The sequence below is a fragment of the Heliangelus exortis genome, chromosome 1 (assembly GCF_036169615.1).
Source record: "Heliangelus exortis chromosome 1, bHelExo1.hap1, whole genome shotgun sequence".
Lineage (NCBI taxonomy): Eukaryota > Metazoa > Chordata > Aves > Apodiformes > Trochilidae > Heliangelus > Heliangelus exortis.
The window spans coordinates 81506869-81526447 of NC_092422.1; the positions used below are offsets into that span (position 1 = coordinate 81506869).

At 36.2% G+C, this 19579-nt stretch overlaps 1 protein-coding gene across 18 annotated transcripts in view; it reads right to left on the reverse strand.

The window, feature by feature from the left end:
* Positions 1–19579, reverse strand: part of DMD (dystrophin) — a 1120784-nt gene that overhangs the window by 352892 nt on the left and 748313 nt on the right. For all 18 annotated transcript variants that reach the window (XM_071750505.1, XM_071750583.1, XM_071750574.1 and 15 more), the window contains 2 exons: positions 19174–19323; positions 990–1154 (listed from right to left, as the gene is read on the reverse strand). In XM_071750505.1, the coding sequence (XP_071606606.1) occupies positions 990–1154; positions 19174–19323 (315 nt within the window). The remainder of the gene's footprint in view (positions 1–989; positions 1155–19173; positions 19324–19579) is intronic.

Here is a 19579-nt window from a genome sequence, read left to right on the forward strand (position 1 = left end):
ATTATTTTATATAATTTGATGTATGACATAGAAAGAGTTTTGGCATTAGAACAGTTCTTTAAAAGAAATTAAATTAGAGTTAATTTAATAAATAGGCTCAGCAAAACAATGCATCTTCAGAAGTAGGTATTATTCCATTTCATGCAAAGCAAGGAAAGTCTTGAGTGTTTATATTTTTTCTTTTGTCACTAGAAATTGCATCAACATAATCAATGCAAAATTCAGTGTCTGTTTAGTCTTTACCTACATGAACAAGATGCTGAACTACTATAAACCAAAGAAATTTCATGTATTTCAATACAGTTCTGTATTTTAAACATTTCCCTAGTTTATGTGAAGATAAACTCATACATGTGTGAAAAAAAAATGCAAGGCCAAACACCCAGCAAGCCAGTTGATTCTAACCAGTACTTTTCATCCTTGATTTCTCTGGCCTCAATCAATGTTTTTTTTGTTTGTTTGCTTTGGGTTTGTTTGCTTTTTTTTTCACACCTAAATGCAGAGAAGGGATCAGTTTACAAATGTTTTGCTCACAATTACTAGGCAACCAGCTTTATTGATTCTCAGAATGTTACCTGTGCAGTCAGATGTCTCTTCTTGCAATATAAGATTCATATGGCCCTAAGTATTCTTGTTTTCATACAGTCATATTAACATAGGTCAACACTGATAGTGGGAATTTTAGCTCACTTTGTATTAAAATTTCATGTATCAACTTTTGGGACTATTCTTTCTCACATGTTACATGACAAAAATAACAGCTTCTATTTATATTTTACCTTGAAACCAGTGGTTCTAAAGTGCCAAGTCATGAGAAAACATTTAATGGACATGAATAAAAGTTCTCCTTCATTTATAGAACTTGGAATTTCTGGGGCCTACTGCTGACTTCTGTTTCAAAGCTATATTGTTGATATAGACTACACAGTTAACACTGCAACTGACAGCAGTAAGTACCCTGATGCGTTTTCAGAATGGGAGAAAATTACCTTAATATCAAAAGCTCCTGGCTGACCAACTTTGTTATAGAGTTCCAGCTGGTTCTTGACAGGCGTTACCCACAATATCACCTGATTTAGTCGTTGATCAAGTTCTATGAAATCCTTTAGCAGAACCTCGATTTCCTTTTGTTTCTCTGGAAGAGATTTGGACACCTAGAAAAAATACCAGGAGCCAGGATTTTAGTGAAAAGAAAGTAAGATAAAGCAACTTGATACTATGCATCTATACACTTATAAAAATGTTAAAATAAAGTTTTATACCCTTGTAGAAAGAAGAGTAGGAAAGACTAGACCCACCAATCACATTATTATACTATCTTGCAGGTCAGTAAAACAAACTCTTTCCAAAAAAACCTACAACAAAACAAAACAAAACAAACAACAAAAAAAACCCAATAAAACAAAACAAAACAAAAAAAAAAAACCAAAAAAAAAAAAAAAAAAAAAGAAACCCAGAAAACACACACACAAAAAAAAAACCCACAACAACCAAACCAAACCTCAGCAGGCTTCTTATTTTTGTGGTAAAAAGTTGATATCTCTGTATATGAAACTGTTTTAAAGGACAATTTTTAATCAGGAAAAATAATAGTGTAAATATGAAATTGATAGTTTTAATGCTATATAATCTTTCTCAGCCTCTTAAATCTAGACATTGATAAGCACTTGTTTTCTTACAAGGTGTTCAGCGTCTAAATAAGCAGGAATAAACACATACAACAAAGAAAAGTAATGAAGATGTATCATCAATAGTGATGGAGCCACTTGATTACCTGATTTGCATTCAAAGCAGTCAGATTTCTATCTAAGCACATTCTTCTGTGCCAACAATATTAGAAATTAAGACCCAGTGAATGGCATAGTTCAAATCCAACAGCACTTGCAGTAAATATAGGAACAGGCTGAAATAAATAAGCTACCACAAGGCTTCATGCTGTCCTTCACAGATTGTTTTCTTCAGCTAGAGAGGTGAGGTGTCACAATACTACATATTAGGCAACTTGCAAACATATATTAAGGGAGAAACCATCTCTACTTTTTAAAAAATAATCCAGAACAGTAAGCATTGGGCGTGGGAAGAGATAAGAAACAATAACAGTTAATTATTAAAATCAGCCTAGAAGTATGGTTAGTTTTCCATATCAGGGAAAATGAGGTTTCTCAGTGTTCATGGTTTTCAAGTAAATGTTATAAATAAAGCAATCATTCAAGAAGTCTCAAGGTTTCTGAAGTACACAATGAAATATAAGTTCCTTGTAATGTTACATAGCTTATATGGAAGTATTATCATAACGCTCTGCTACAGGAATATTACTGCTGTGTCCTAATTCCCTTGTGATGTTATTTTATAGAATACAATAAATCTAAACCTATCATAGACATGAAAACAATGAAGATTACTAAATAAAACAACAATAAAACCCAAACAAAACCAATCAACCACCTTCTGAGAGAATGGGAAGCGTGCAACTGTCCCATAAAACGTACATTTCTTCACAAATTTGGTTTGAAAATCCTAGTTTGTTGGTACCAAAATAACCCCTCTACATATACTCTGCATATCATTTATTAGACCACATAAGTGATATTTGTAATTCAAGATATTGATCTGCCATGTATTAAATTATATCTATTGTTCAATACAGCGACCCTATAATAGCCTATTTATTAAAAGCTGACCCATGAGTCAAGTTACTTTTTCCCTGTCCCCAATCTCTTTAAATATAATAAATATTCTGTTTTTCCAGAATGGCCCCAGATATGAAACAATTAAAAATGCATTCATTTCCCTAGTGTGCTAACTCAATATCTATGCAAACCTTGGCCTAATTTCACAGAAGATAAATTTCATTTCTTACAACTTTTGAATATTAATGTCCAATGTTTAGTAGCTTTAATAATAATGTAAACAATTTTCCCAGAAATAGTATTGGAAGTAAATAGGTAATCACAGGCAGATAAAAATCCAAGCTGACTTCTGAAGATCTAACATTTAAATTAACCTGCTTCAAATAAACATTAATCAAGGGTATTTGGTCTATCACAAAACAGAGAAAGCAAAACTTTAGGGGGGGAGGGAGGAAACAAACTCTATGCTGAGGTATCAGTGCAGAAAAACAGAAGATGAAAGCTCAGGTGTTGGTGACAGACTGTAGTTCAACCTACTGCTTTGAAAAATAAAATGAAGAATGTATAGCTTTCTGTATGATTTGCTTTCCTTAGTAAATGCAAAACAAGCAGCACCATCTCCCTATTCAGTTTCTGCAAAAATTGAAATATTAGGAAAAAAGGAGACAGGTGACTATGGTGCACACAGCCCACAATATAAATGGACTGAAAGCAGGCTTTTACATTGTCCACATTAAGACTTGGATAATAAAGAAATAACTAAAGTATGAACAACAATTAGATGCAAGCCTTATTCCACACTTATCGATAAATCCTAAGTAACACATAACATTTTTCTTAAAACAAAACCAAAACCAAACAAAACCACCAAAAAAACCAAAAAAAGCCAACCAACCAACCAACCAACCAAGCCTCCTAACCGTGTATTCATAATCTCAAGATTTTTTAATTTTTTTTTTTTATTTCGACTGATGCAGAAACCTAAGCCGTTTACAAAACCAATGCACCAAACAATTTTCTGCTTCAACTACATGTTTAGCTTTTTAAAAAGCAAACAAACATATCCTCTATCCTACTGATTCGTCTTGGTTTTTCTTGCATGGCAATATGACTGTATATATTTGTATATATATGTCTTCTGAATACTTGTATGCTTTATAAATTTAATATTTATAACTGTCATTCATTCTGCTGTCTCCTATCTCAGTGATTCTCCTTTGTCAAGAGCATTTTTGAGCATAAAACACTCTACCTTAAATGTCTGATAAATAATCTAGTACTCAAATTCCTTTTCTTTGTCTTTGTTTCTTACTCAGTTCCATAAATATAAAAGCAGCTGCAAAGGGTGTATAGTATGATTCCTGGAGGGACTTTTAATAAAGGATCTTCTGAAAGAAAAATGATTAAAAAATAAAAATAATCCGTTTGTCCTTGCTTTGCAGATGATAATAACGTATCTATCCTTCAGACTATATTTAGTCTGTGAGGCAACAAAGCTCCAGCACTTACCCCATAGTACAAGTTGCCTGCTCAAAAAGTTACCCCAAGCCTGTCAGCCAAAGCCCAAGTGGGCTCTTCTCCCAGGTGGGGAGAAGAGAAAATGACAGGAAATTTTACTATTCAGCACAGGGCTGGATGTGTTGCCCAAGGGAAAAACAACATTTCTTTGCAGGGTATGATAAACAATATCTGATGTGGGCAAGAGCAATATCTTCTCATGGTTTGGCAAGCAATAGTAGCACATTTAGTCTTTACACATGACAGAGTTGTTCCTATCTCTTGCTTTGCCTTTTTGCTTTCCTAAGATCACACATTATCCAATTCCTTTACTTTCAAGATCATGCCCAGTTCTGAAAGCTTGACCTCCATGCATCAGCTGCTCATAGTGGCAATCACTCAATAGATAAACCAAACATATCCATACTTTCTTCCATGCTGTTACCTACTTCTGGGAGAAACTTCCCATAAGCATTCACAAAACTGCTGTGGAGTTTCTAAAAAAATGCCATCTGCCAGAATGCCTGACAAACAAAATAAAGCCAAAAGGCATTGTAATAAAACAAATGAAAAATATTTATACAACACGCAATACCTTAAAGCACAAGTTGTAAACTTAGAATCATTATTGGGCTTGCTCACAGAGGTCTCCATAGGAATGAAAAAAAGACAAGATTTTTTAAAATCTCTATAATTGGAACTAAGATTAAACTCAGCAATAAAATCAGTATCAAACAGCAATAAGCTGCATAGATAAGTAAAGTAGATAAACTATATTATTTCCACAGTAAATAAACAGGGAATTTTTTGCATTATCTTTGCTCTGTGTAGATAAACTACAGTTGGTAGGAATTTTGTCTGTAGCTGTAAATTTTAGCTTTTCCAAGTAACAATTTATTCTGTTAAAAATTATGGGAAAAAATTACTTCTGGTATTCCAGTTCTAGTGATTGATCCTGACTGCCAAGTACTGTGCTGACATGACTGACAGAAAACAAGTAGCAATTAATTTGCTTTTCTTTTTAACTGTTCTTCATGATTTATGCCATTTAGCACTTTGAAGAGAGCGACAAATTTTCATTTGCAAGAAACATGCAGTTAATAGAAAATATGAGAGCGTGGGAGTTTCCTATGAAAACAGTGTTCCATGTACAGTTAAGTTCACTGTCATAGCAACAGGCCACTCTGTAGGTAACAATGATGCTGAATTTTTGAAAATGACCAACAAAAGGCAAGATGGAGGGAAAAGAGAAGGGAAGTTTTAGCTGTAAGATAATTTCAGACTGTCTGTTTGGGAACTTTAATTATGCATGTTGTAGTATAGACAGGTCTGTATAATTCAAGTATAATATTTATCTTGTAAATAAAAAAATAATAAAACATGGGGTTTAGGTCCTACAGCCTTAACAGAAAAGCATGAAACACCTGACATATGATGGAAGTGTTTGTCTTGGAACTGAAGTTTTAAAAAGCCCAAACCATTGTCATTCACTAAGGTGTGACATCATGTGAGTTGCTGTTCATTGCATGTGAAATCTCTCTCTCAGATACTCAGTTGTGAGAGGAAGGATTTGCCTAAAGCATCTTATTTGAATCTGACAGTTCATCAAGGTCAACATTCCCTCAATGAAGCTGTCAGCACAAATGTCTGGACAATTAGTGCTTTTTATCTTGAATGGGTACAATTAGTACTTTTTATCATAGAATGCCTAGGATTGGAAATGACCTCAAAAATCATCTATTTCCAAATACCCTTCCATGAGCAGGAAAACCTGCTACTAAATTAGTCTGCTCAAGGCCCAACCTGGCCTTGAACACTTCCAGAGAGGAGGCAGCCACAACTTCCTTGGGCAACCTGTTCCAATATCTCATCACCCTAACAGGATCTCACCGCTTTCACAGGAAAGAATTTTTTCATAATCTCTAACTTAAATCTCCCCTCTTCAAGTCTTAAAGCATTGCCCCTTTTCCTCTCATTACACACCCATGCAAAAAGCCCTATCCCAGCTTTCTTGTAGGCTCCCTTCAGGTATTGGAAAGCTGCTATAAGGTCCTCCCAAAGCCTCGTCTGAGAACAACCTCAACTTCCTCAGCCTGTCTTCATAGGGGGGGTGCTCCAGTCCTCTGATCATTTTAGTGGCTCTGCTCTGGACACTCTCAAGGAGCTCTATGTCCTCCTTATGCTGGGGACTCCAGAACTGGACACAGTGCTCCAGGTGGGATCTCACAAGAGCAGAGTAGGGGGGGAGAATCACCTTCCTTGACCTGCTGTCTGTGCTTCTTTTGGTGCAGCGCAGGACCCAGCTGACTCTCTGAGCTGCAAGCACACACTGATGGCTCATATTAAGCTTTCAGACCACCATCACCCCCAAGTCCTTCTTCTCAGGGCTGCCCTCAATCCTTTCTCCTCCAAACTTGCATTTGTGTGCGCCTGAACCCAGGTGCAAAACCTTGCACTTGGCTTTGTTGAACTTCACGCAGCTTGCACCAGTCCACTTCTCAAGCCTGCCAAGGTCCCTCTGGATGGCATCCCTTCCCTCCAGAGTGTTGACTTCACCACACAGTTTGGTGTCATCCACAAACCTGCTGAGGGTGCATTCAATTCCACTCTCCATGTCACCAACAAAGATGTTGAACAGCACTGGTCCAAGAACTAACACTTGTCACACATCTCCGTTGGACACTGAGCCATTGATCACAACTCTTTGGGTGTGACCATCCATCCAGTTCCTTGTCCAATGAGTGGTCCATCCACCAAATCTGTATTGTTGCAGTTTAGAGATCAGAATGTCGTGTGGGACAGTGTTGAATGCTTTGCACAGATCCAGGCAGATGACATCTCTTGCTCTGCCTTGGTCCACCACAGCTGTGACCCTATCATAAAAGGCCAACAGCTGAGTCAGGAAGGTCCTGCCCTTAGAGAAGCCATGTTGGCTGTCATCAATCACACATTTGTTATCCACAAGCCTTAGTAGAGCCTTCAGGAGGATCTGCTCCATGATCTTGCCAGGCACAGAGGTGAGACTGACTCGCCTGTAGTTCCCTTGGGTCTTCTTTTTTCCCATTTTTGAAAATGGGGATTATGTTCCCCTTTTTCAATCAGTGGGAAGTTCACCAGACTGCCATGACTTTTCAAATATGATGGAGAGTAACTCTGTCCATTGTCTGTAAACTTTTTTACCTCTGTGTCTAGGAGTTCCTTGCTCATCCAGATAGGCCTCCTGGCACTCCTGCCTGCCTTCCTCTTCATTGGGACACATTGGTCGTGGGCATAGAGAAGGTGATCTTGGAGTGTGGACATTTTTCTGGGCTCCCTTCCAGCCAAGGGCTTTATCCCATTGTACCCTAGCAAGCAGATCCCTGAAGAGACCAAAGCCTGACCTATCAAATCAAGTGCCATCAGCTTACTTTGCATGTTTCTCACTGCCCTAACAATCTTGAATTCTATAGTCACTGCAGTCTAGTCTCCCACTGAGTTTTCTATTGCTCACCAGCTCATGTCTGTCGGTGAGAATAAGGTCCAGAATAGCTCCTTTTCTGGTTTGTTTCTATACTATTTGGAGAAGGAAGTTGTCCTCAATGCACTCCAGGAACTTCCTGGAATGCCGGTGCTTTGCTGCATTGTCACGCCAGCAGATACAGGCGTGGTTAAAGTTCCCCATGAGGACCATGGCTTGTGAGGGTGAAGCTGGTCCTGTCTGTCTAAAGAGGGCCCCATCCACTTGATCATCCTGGTTTAATGACCTATAGCAGATCATAGAATCATAGAATTGGCTGGGTTGGAAGGGACCTCAGAGATCATCAAGTCCAACCCTTGATCCACTACCGCTGCAGTTACCAGACCATGGCACTGAGTGCCACATCCAGTCTCTTTTTAAATATCTCCAGGGATGGGGAATCCACCACTTCCCTGGGCAGCCCATTCCAATGTCTGATCACCCTCTCAGTAAAGAAATTCTTTCTAATGTCCAACCTCAATATTTCTTTGTTCATATACTGTTGCAATGCAAGGCTGTGATGCAGGGATGTATAACAGATAGATTAGATCAATGCTTGATCACCCTCTCAGTAAAGAAATTCTTTCTAATGTCCAACCTAAACCTCCCCTGGCACAACTTGAGACTGTGCCCTCTTGTCTTGCTGAGGGTTGCCTGGGAAAAGAGACCAACCCCCCCCCTGGCTACACCCTCCTTTCAGGGGGTTGTAGAGAGTGATGAGGTCTCCTCTGAGCCTCCTCTTCTCCAGACTGAACAGCCCCAGCTCCCTCAGCCTCTCCTCATAGGATCTGTGCTGGAGTCCCTTCACCAGCCTCCTTTGGACCTGCTCCAGGACCTCGATATCCTTCCTGAACTGAGGGGCCCAGAACTGGACACAGGACTTGAGGTGTAGCCTCACCAGCACTGAGTACAGGGGCATCCAGATATCACTTATCCCTGACTTCCCTTTAATCCTGACCCACAGGGTCTCTGTCAGCTCCTTATCCATCCCCAGGTGGAGCTCCATGGTCTCCAGCTGTCATTGATGTAGAGGGTGACAACACCTCCTTTTCTGCCCTCCCTGTCCTTCCTAAATAGTTTAAATCCAGCCATCCCTACACTCCAGTCATAGCAGCTGTCCCACCAGGTCTCAGAGATACAAATAACATGATAGCCTCTGTCCTCAACATGGTGGATGTGGAACGAACTGAGGATCTCCTCCCCTGGCATCCAACCAGCATTGGCATATCCAACCTTTAACTTAAATGCTGTGTGACTGCAATGCTACAAAACAATCAGAGAAAATAAACAACTTTATAAATTTGAAAAACACACACATTTATCTTACTGTATCTACATGGCCAGGATTAACATCAGTGTATGGACAGGATAAAAACTATTCATTAACTCCTTGAACCTTTAACAGACTTAAAAAATGATAATACTAAAAATGCATCAGGAATTCTCATGACTGCTGTGATATTTATTCATAACACTCTAGCAGTTATTTCCTCTTTTGAGGAAGCTAACCCAGCTTTTTGCCTTTTGATAAAATGAGTAAAATGTATTAAGATTTCTGATTTGAAAGAATAATTTACAAATGAATATTAAAATTTTATATCTAGGTTAATAACACTCAGGACAGTCTTCTATGAAATAATCAAATAATGAATTTTTAAAAATTGAAATCTGTTTAATATTGAGTATCCAAACCTGAAATATTTATTGTGACATGTAGTTATGAAAGCATAGATATCCACTCAGAGTTTGTATTAGAGAAAAAAAGAAATAAAGAAATTGGTAAATAGAATGTTTACAAATTTCCTTGCCTAGAAGTATAATATTTGTTCAAGATTGTTAGCTTTTATTATCCCAAAACAGAAGCATCCCAACACCACAAAAATTCCAGCTGATATTCATAGATGTGTTGTGGCCTTACTTTTAAGGAAACAAAAACATGTGTTCCTTGCTATTTTTTTTAAATGGAAACACACTTTTTAATTACATTGGTGTTTGAATTGATAAATGCTCTAAACCAGAGTATTATTCATAAAGACCTTATTAGAAACGCAAATTATAAGAACTTCAAAACATAGGAGCACTTCTCCCCACCAAATACAAATCTAGACTTGTCAAATGTTGAAAGTCTCTCACGTTTCTCCTCTTTTTGAAAAACTATTCCAGAATCTGTTGACCCTGTTTCGTGTGAGGTGTGGGAGATTACAGAGACAGAACACTCATGCAAGAACCCCTCCTATCTTCTGAGGAACTCACAGTAACAACTAACACAGTAAGTAAGGAATGACCAGGGACAAAGTGGTTTCTGTGATGATGGAAGAAGGAAGACAGTCAACAGACAACCAAGATACCAAGATACAGTACCAAGACAACCAAGATACAGTATTTTGATATACACTGAGACCCACACATTAGGAAATCTGCAGTTTTCTTGTAAGCATTTCCTTTCCTATAGGTTTTTTCATGTTGATCGGCAAGATAGCCTGAAATCCACAAATAATACCATAGTGAATTTCCAATTTTTCTATATTCAACTCTTATTAAATTTAATGATATTTTTCTGACATTTTTTGTAGTCTAAAACACACCTAGGAAATCAAAAGGAAGGTAAAACAAATCTAGAATCTAGTATGTATAAAGAAGAGAGAGCCCTAACTGTTCTAAATACAGTAAAAAAACTTGACTCAAAGGAAAAGAATAAATATTCAGTAGTGCCACAAGAGCCCTTGATATTGTGTAATTATTGCCTGACTGCTGCAAAAACATTTTGAATTTTGTAACTTTATCCTTGACAGGACTTCAGAATTACTAACCCTGTCAAATGATAGTAAACAATATAGTGTAGTAGGAGAGTACTTATAAATCCTTAGCAAGACAAAGAAAATTGATGGTGTCATTAATAAAAAGGAATAATTTTTTCCTTGCAGAGCTCCTGAAAAAATGTAAAACAGTATTACTAACCACTTTACAATGCTTTAAATTCCAGAATGTTTAAATATAAAGAAGTAGTTTAATTTTACAATATTCCTATGAATATTGTCAAGATGGGATGGGAATTTTTGCATAGGAAAACAGAAGCTGGGAAATTAAGCAAGTTCACATTACTGGAGAGCACATAAATTTTTGTTCAATTTTTGCTTTTGTGCTGATAAATGAGGAAAATGTATACCCAAGTTTGTATTTTAATAAATTAAAAATAGGCCAATGCAATAATCTGTGCAAAGCACAAGTCTCTGTGGGAAGTAGAGAAGGGGGCTGATTATCTTCATATTATGCAAGGGTGGTTGCCAGAGTTGAGAGGATGGTTTTTTGGCTTGCAAGAAAAAAGGCTTCCACAGAAAATGTTTTGGGCTACATCTGACCTGCTGGATCCAGTGGTTCAGGATACCCAGAGCTGAGTGCATACCCTGACTGTGCCCTGGCTCTACACTGCAGTAAGATTTAAGCGTGCTCAAGCTGTTCCCTTAATTTCCATGGGAAGGAATCCTGGGCTTGAGGCCAGATTGAAGCTGTAGCGTGTTCTTGGCAGGCCCATGAAATGGAGGAACCAGGACTTTCTGGTGTACTGCAGCACAAACATGCCACTTGCCACAGAAGAAACAAAAAAGCTGTAGTATGCAACTAATGAAGGATACATATCAAGTATAACTACAGATAAATCAATTTTGCATCCATTTTTACAGAGTAATTAATTCTGTAAGGATTTTTTTTTCCTCAATCAGCTCTTTGTTTCTGCTATTCAATTAAGAAAGTTGAACTAAATAATGATGAGCCTTTCCAATTAGTTTTATTATCTGTGAGACTCACTGGTTTGAACACAGGTGAAATGAATAGGTCTGGTAGGCTACTTCACCTGCACAGTAGGGATAACCAGCATAATCTGTAGTTAAAACATCATAATATAATTATATTCAACCAGATAATTTTTTTTTATGATTTCTAGATAGAAAACCTTAGGTTTACTAAAACTGTCTCTTTTGAAGGATGTCTGGATTTCCTGTCTACCCCTCTGTATTGCAGGGCAACATTTAAACTTTCAGTAAAGCTTGTGAATTTCTTATTCCCTTATTAAGTGAATGACTCTTCAGTCTGCAGTGCTTGAAACTGTACTTCAATGTAGCAGAATTTCCCCACTCAACTCCTTGACACAGATGTGATGTGCTTAAATTTTACAGGGCCCTAAATGATTTTTGGTACAATATTTGAATTCTTCTCATAATTTATGCAGATACCATTTGAGATCATGTATATTTTTACCTTACTAGCTTTTCTTCAAGAAAGATCTTATCTAGCCATCTGATTTTAGGCATAATCAGATGGCTAAGTGGACAAGGTAAAAGGGCACATAGACTTTTTGTTTGTCCAAAATTATCCGCAGGTATGTTCACATGAAATAAAGAAGGTACTCCTTCTCCTTTAAATTTTAGGACTTTTGGATGTAGTATGAATATAGCTCATCTCCTTGTCCCAAGTGTTCTGCAAACTGACTCCAGAAATTAACACAAAACTTCTCTAGAAACAGTTCCTTACAGTCATTCATTTGCATTTTGCAAATGAGATCAAACATGGCTGTTGCAATCCACTTCAGTCTAGACTAAAGTATGATCAGATAGCAACATAGTCTATACATGAAAGAACCCCTAATATTGTAAAAACACTATTGTTATCAATATAACTTGGATCCATATCAAAGGAAATTATCATTATATTTTAAGGCACTTTCTGCTTAATAGTTCTTACTAGCTGGCTTCCTATTCAATCTGGGTTTTACATTTTTTTTTTAATAATAATAGCTATCTAATAATTCTGATTATGTTACAGTATTTCTTTTTTAAAAAGTTAATATTGTTTCCCATCTACACTGTTGTCTGTGGATTTTTTTCATAGTTTTGATTGTTTGTTTTATCATCCACGAAATAAGTCATCTACTCAAACCTGTAAAGGAAAGTAGTGAGTTTTGGGTCTATTTAAGGTTTCTTTCAATGTGATGCTCTCCAATTCTGTCTTAGTAGAATTCTTTTGTAAATTATCTTTTCTTCAAAGCTTTAGTAGGTGCAGCTTTTTTTCACTAAATACCTTGAATTACAGAAGCAAGCTGAAGGAGTTGAAACTTTTTTTTTCACTATCAAAACAAAACAAAACAAAAAACTATGTAATTTTTTTTCTCTTTAGATTAAATCCAACAGATCAGATGTAGTTTTTCCTTGATGATATTCTAGATAGAACATAAATTACATGTTTTCCAGTTCCTTCTGCTCCTAAGAACTGCATTAATCTGATTTTAATTTTGGTCTCAGAAATCCCAAACAATAGGCTTTAAAAAAAATTACTTTAAACTGAAGAAAGTAGCAATTATATATAGTCTCTGAATATTTTTTTAGGCTGCAAAAGGCAGTTCCTTTACAGCAATTATTAAAAAAAAAAAAAAAAAAAAAAAAAAAAAAGGGTCATTGTTTCTCATACCATAGCAATATTCACCTCATTTCAATCGAATTGGGAGTCAAAACCAAAACCAGTACAGCTTTGTGTTTATATTTAGGTTCTTCTGAAATGCAGCACAAAATTTTAGAGTCACTTAAAGCTAATTTTTCAGATTCAAAGACTATTCCAGCCAAATCTAAATCTTAAACTAGAAGCAATCTGTAGTATGAGCCTGATCTACTGCCATCTTTTATTTTATAGACAAGAAATAACCAAATCTTTCAGTCTAAGTAAAATCAATTAATTTTCTTCCATCTACTGTGAAAAACCTGTACTTAGCCCTAATTATAGATTTTCATAGAGCTATTGCAGTCCACCTTTCAAATTACATCAACTAACAAAAAATAGGAAAAAAAAATAAGATGCCTCCTTACGATTTACGAGTTTCCAATTCTTTCTGATGAAAATCATTAGGATGACTTATATAAAGTGTAACAAAACCTATCTGAAGCTGCTAAAATGACTAAAAATTGCCACTGATTGACCCAGCTTAGTGTCATCTGTAAACTTACTAAATGTACACTCCAGCTCCCCATCCCAGTTATCAATAAAGATGTTAAACAGGATCAGCCCCAGCACTGAGCCTGAAACCAGATTTTCTCTTCGACACCACATACAAAACCATTAGGTTTATCTGAATATACACTAATTTTACACTCCTTCACGTTCAGGAAAAGGGAAGGTTTCCACAGATCAGCAAATAAAAGAAAAACATTTAGCCCCCTTTAGGTTAGCTTCCTTAATTATTCTTTACTCGCTCCCTATGTATTTTTTGGTGGAAGGACTTGAGTGGTTGCCCTGTTTAAAAAACAAACAGGAAAAAGGGACACTTCAAAACCTTATAAATATCCAAGCATGGAAGAGATGGACTTCAAAAATCTTGTATCATTCTGTGCTTAGTAGCAGAAGCAATTCTACCATAATATGAACAACATTACTGACTTGGAACCAAAAATCTTTTCATTGTCCTGACAGAAATTCGAAATTCAGTGACAAATAAAATGTGTTCTTCCAGACAGAAACATTACTAAGGTGAGCAGTTGTTGAGAATACATTTATTTTGCCTGGTAGACTCAAAATAGGAAGCACACCCTTGAGTGTACTTGGGCAGCAGCATTCTTAAGCTGCCTTTGACATGAAGTGGACACCCTAGGATCCCCAACCATGAGTAGAAAATGTGACACAAATACTGAATGGGAAGACTGAGTGTAACCCCATTCAAGTCTGTCATACATCAGTTACTGATGGAAGTTTTAGTTCTGTTACATAGTAAAGTTACTGTTATGTTAAACCCTCCCCATTATATACATCTCCAGACAAATAATTAGTTTCAAACATTACTTAGCAACACTAAACTAAAAGCACATACGCTTTAACATTATTTGGCCTAAAATAATTTTTTTTAATTATAATTCATTAGTATAATTTTACTTCCGTGTTGTGTTATGAGAACTGGGAAACAGCAATACATCTTTACACTATCAGTCAATTTTGCTTTAAAATCTTAATTAGTGGTAGCTGCTAGCAATGCTAAAATAAAAAGAAATCAAACCTGCATATGCTTTTTTCTTAGAACCTGTACCATTCTTATGCTTATCCAAAAAACATACATGTCAAACATATTCATCAAACTTTATTCTGCTATACAGGAGCTCATTTGTCAGTGTGGCTGATGATGACGTGAATGTGGACTACAACATAGCAAACTGATAAGAAAATGTCATTGGTAATTTAGCATAGCGTAACACTTTGCTGCATTTAAAGGAATCAGGTCACTTATTAATTGAAAGCAAATTCACAAAAAAGAGCAAGCTTTGACTCCCAGAATATTGGGCATACTATTCCAATTTCACACTGAAAGCACAGAAATCACACTGTAGCATTCATTTTGCAAGGTCCTCTCCCTCCATCTCACAAATGATAATAGTAGCAATTGTAGTAGTTTCAACTGTGAAACAAATATTAGTTGTATTGACATGATGGAAATTTGATGTCATCACAGGTAATCAATCAATAATTCCTACTCAAGACAAGTTGCCATACATGAACTATAACCTTGTTATGACTTTGTCTTTCTGCACTTTCTAGGCCTCTCTGTTTTGCTTTACACTTGATCAGCCATGCAAAGAAGACCTATACTTTTCCTGGTGGTACAGAAAACGTTCACAAATTACAGCCATGTCACTACAGTCCAATTTTTTTTTGTCCATATAGCCACAACAAATTGATTTGCTGTGGCAGTAAACAGTGAAATAGTCTCTTCAGTATCTAGTAATTAGTTCTAATAGTAGCAGACAAATTAAAAGGCAGCAAAACAAAATGTCTCCATCAAGTATTTATAATAACCTTCATAATACATACAGTAGACATTGTGAGGACTAAGGTGGATAAATGAGGAGAATGCTGATTTTGGCATCCAGCTTACTTTCAGATAATCTAGCTCATCCCTCTTGGCTGACACCAGACCAAGAATATTATTAAAGAATAATAAACTCCTTCCAGCAAACCTCTGATTCCATGGTTCACTGGTCTCAGACCTAATCTATCAATCCATTTACTGCAACACTAAAAGGTAAGAAACCCATTACAGATGGGTTATATGCCCTGGCAGGTGGTACATGACAAGAACTGAATTCATCACAAACTCCAGTGCCTAGTACCCCTTTTGTATCCTTTGAAGCACTAGGTGGTTACCTTACTTGGCTACCACAACAGAAGATACTTTGAGCTTTGAAAATAAATGAAAAGTTCTTTATGTGAAGGCATATAAGTGGTTATAAAACACTTCATTTTTCATACTATTAAGACTTCACAAAGATAGTGTTATTTTCATTTTTACAAGAAATACTTGCTTTAGAGAGGGTACAATAAGTAAAACCCAGCTATGATTTAAAAGTCCTGCTTTCAAATGTAGGCTTTAATCTTCATTCTCTGCTTAAACTATGTCTGAAGTAGCAGCCTATTAGAATCACTATTCAATAAAGTTGTCTAAAGAAATGCCATTTCAAAATTACTATCCAAAGGAATAAAACTCTTCATATATCTATTCTCAAGGTCATCAGCACGTGATATAAACACCTAAAAGCAAAGACAATAAGGAATCAAAAGCAAAAAGCTTCTTTTATGTTACTGCAATTCCCTTCACACGCTATTTCTTTTCTCAGCTTATTTCCATTGCTGTAGGGCAACAATTTCTGTGACTGTAAAGAAGGTTTGAACATGATTTATTTCAGATGTGTCACCTTGGAGGTTAAGACTTGCAGGTGTTGTCCCCTATTCCCCTGCTTGGCAGATCAAGGCAAAACAAAAATTTGTCATATCCTTAGGAGATATTTGGCTACGTTCTCAGCTGGTGAAAATTGTCACAGCTTTTCTGAAGTAAACAGAATTACTCTAGTGTATGCCAGAGAAGGACCTGTCTTACATTATTTATATAACTGTCATGTATGTTTCATACTTTGAAAATAATATCATCCTGCAATACAAGATAATCATAAATGGTAGATTGTTACATGTTGGTTTCTAGCATAGCTGCCAGAAAACAAAACAAACAGCTAGAAACAAAATATTAAAGTATAATGCATTAAGAGATACACTCTTAGAAGAGGATGGAGAGACAGAAAAGCCCCAGAGAAATCCCTGTGATAGTGTTAGTCCACTGTGCTTTGAGGAACACAAAATGTATATCCTCATCAAAACAACTGATTACAGAATGATCCTCAGGTGACTTGCAGAAGTCTTCCTGATATAAAAGTGTCAAAGCTTTGAGTTCTGGCTCACAGTAAACATCTTTGGGTTTTTTTCAGTGATTATATGTCTATAACTGAAGGAAGACAACATCCATCCTTCTGTCAGGCCTGTAGATTTTTCACAATTTCTAATTTTATTACAGACCCCAGAGTTTCAGAAGGGAAAGTGAAAAATCATTGAGGCATCCTACAAAATTTTAAGTAAAAGAAAAATATGTAAACTAAGACATAGATAATTTGCCCTTCAGTTTCATCTGAAAAATCCCTTGACAGAAATCCAAAATGAGCTTTTAATTCTTCTTTACATTTGTCAAGAACATAGGGGAAAGATCTTCAGAGAAAGAGAACACTTTCAGAGAACATGTATGGATTTGAGTCTTGTAATATTCCCTCAGTTTCTATATATTAAAAAAAAATATAATGAATTTTAATTTTTAAAAAAAATTATATTCAGCTACCAAAGGCCAGGGAAACTTCTCAATTTTTCACAACTCCGTAAGTAGATAACAGAAATCAAAATGAAGTGGTTAAGTACTGATCTCAAATGCAAATTCAGTATTCTGGATTTAGTTTGTTTTAGGAGTAACTGGAAGCTTTCAAGTGATCCATTGCAAGCCTAATATCTTGCCATAAACATTACTTATGTCTAGGAGACAAATGTGCAAAGAGAATGATTCACTAAGCAGTGGCTTTGTACCTCACGTTTCATCCAGACCTTACTACTTTCAGTAGTATTCATAGTTGCTCTGACTGTTAATAGTAACCTGGAATATTTCTGCAGCAGCAAGCAGAAAGTGAAAATGCAAAGTTTTCAGGTATATGACTAATCAGTGAAAAGCTCAAATTCAGAAACAAAATTAAAGATTTCATTAAAATATATTTGTGTAATTTTACTAAAGTAATTTTTTTCCCTGAAAACTAATGTTTTCTTTTTCTTTAATGTTTTTTTATTTTATTTAATGTTTTCTTTTTCCTGAAAACTAATGTTTTCTTTTTAAAACTACAGCTGAGATATTCAAATGGAGGTGCTTAAATTCAGTATGCTTACTTCAGCTAGTAAATAATATTTTGAAGTGTTCTCAGTTCTTCTATATGCATTGATTTCAGAAACCCATTTGTAGAGAAAGAGATACTTCTGTCCAAACACCCAAATAATGATTTATGTGTCCACCACAGAGTTTGTGAATGTGATCAATATTTATTATCCACTTTTGCCTGAAACATTGGCTAATATTCTGAACCTTGCCAGACTGTTTCAGTTAGGAAGAAACTAATTAAAATCCCACATCAAATAAGTTCTTGTTTATTTCCAATGTCTGTGGCTGAAATTCAACTGTGTTCACATAAATGGTAACAAAAAAACCCAGGATGTAGCATTCTTGATCAGAAACTCTAGCATGTCTTTTCAGTGAGTTAGTCAGAAAAGTTTCTTACCTTATTTTTCCCCCAGAGCTAAACATAAAAAAATCCCTCTTTTTTTTTCTTCCCCCCCAGCATCCTGGCAACTATAACAGATAGATACCACACATCAATTTCCCAGATTCAGCAGTTTCAAGGGAAATCCTTCAGCTGATCTATATTGACTTTTTCTCACCAGGTTAATCTGTGGTCCTCTGTGATGGTCCTCTGGACTATGGCCTCTACCACTTCTGCTACACGAGAAGCAGAAGCTACATGAGAGCACTTAAATTATCAGATTTGCACTTAAAAATCAGATTATCAAATTTACCAGATTTGCTGTTGTCACAAGTTTCCAACACAAAAATATGCTAGTTCAATGAGAAAAATACAAGAAAATCCTCCCTTACATCTCTCCACGAGTAGGGAAATACCAGAAAGCAAAGAGTGGTACTGTGCTACACAGAAACTAGGACCCAAAGAAGAAGAAACATGTTAGAATGTGAAAGAGAGGTTGCAGCTTCCACTTTGAGATTGAGGAGAGAATTAGGAAGTGTTTCCATGAAGGCAATCAGCATTTGCTACTGCCTTTCACACACCTGAGTCACAAAAACTGGAGTGTTTGCAGAACCTCCAACACAACCAGACTACAAAAATTATACTCTGCATTCCACCCTTAAGCAGCAGACTTGTAATTTAGGGAGTATATTTGGATAAAACATCATCACTTCAGGCACTAATGGTCTTGGTTTGCTGTTACAATTTCTCACAGCGGTGTATTCAACACATTTGACTTCCTCAGGTTCATTATGCATACAAATGTCTCTCCATACAGAGAAAACCAATACATACCAGAAAATATATAATGCAAATATTTGCTGCAGATTAAAAATTTAAACCACAGTTATATCATAATATGTCTAACCTTTAAGAAGCGATGGTTAGCCTCCTTCAGTGTACTCTGAAGCTCATGTTTTTTCTCTGGGTTCAGTGATGCACTTCCAAGTGCTATTGCTCCGGTTTCATTTAATCTTTTCAGTATTCCCTTATGTGGTGGCAGCTCTTCAATTCTTAACTGTAACAGACAAATACAGCAGTTAAGATGAACTGTGGTAGAATTTTCAGCTCCCTTATCTTCACTCTTATCGATTTGTGTGTCAGATGAAGGAATAAACTCAGTTCAAGTCAAAATACCCATTGCTTTCTGAATGTAGAAAGCTAAAAAACCCAAAAGAGACTGTATTAGTGGATAAAGCCTAAAGAGAGAACTAAAAGTCAAAACACAGGGTTTCTCAGCATATTAATCACAGTTATATTATAAATTCCACTTC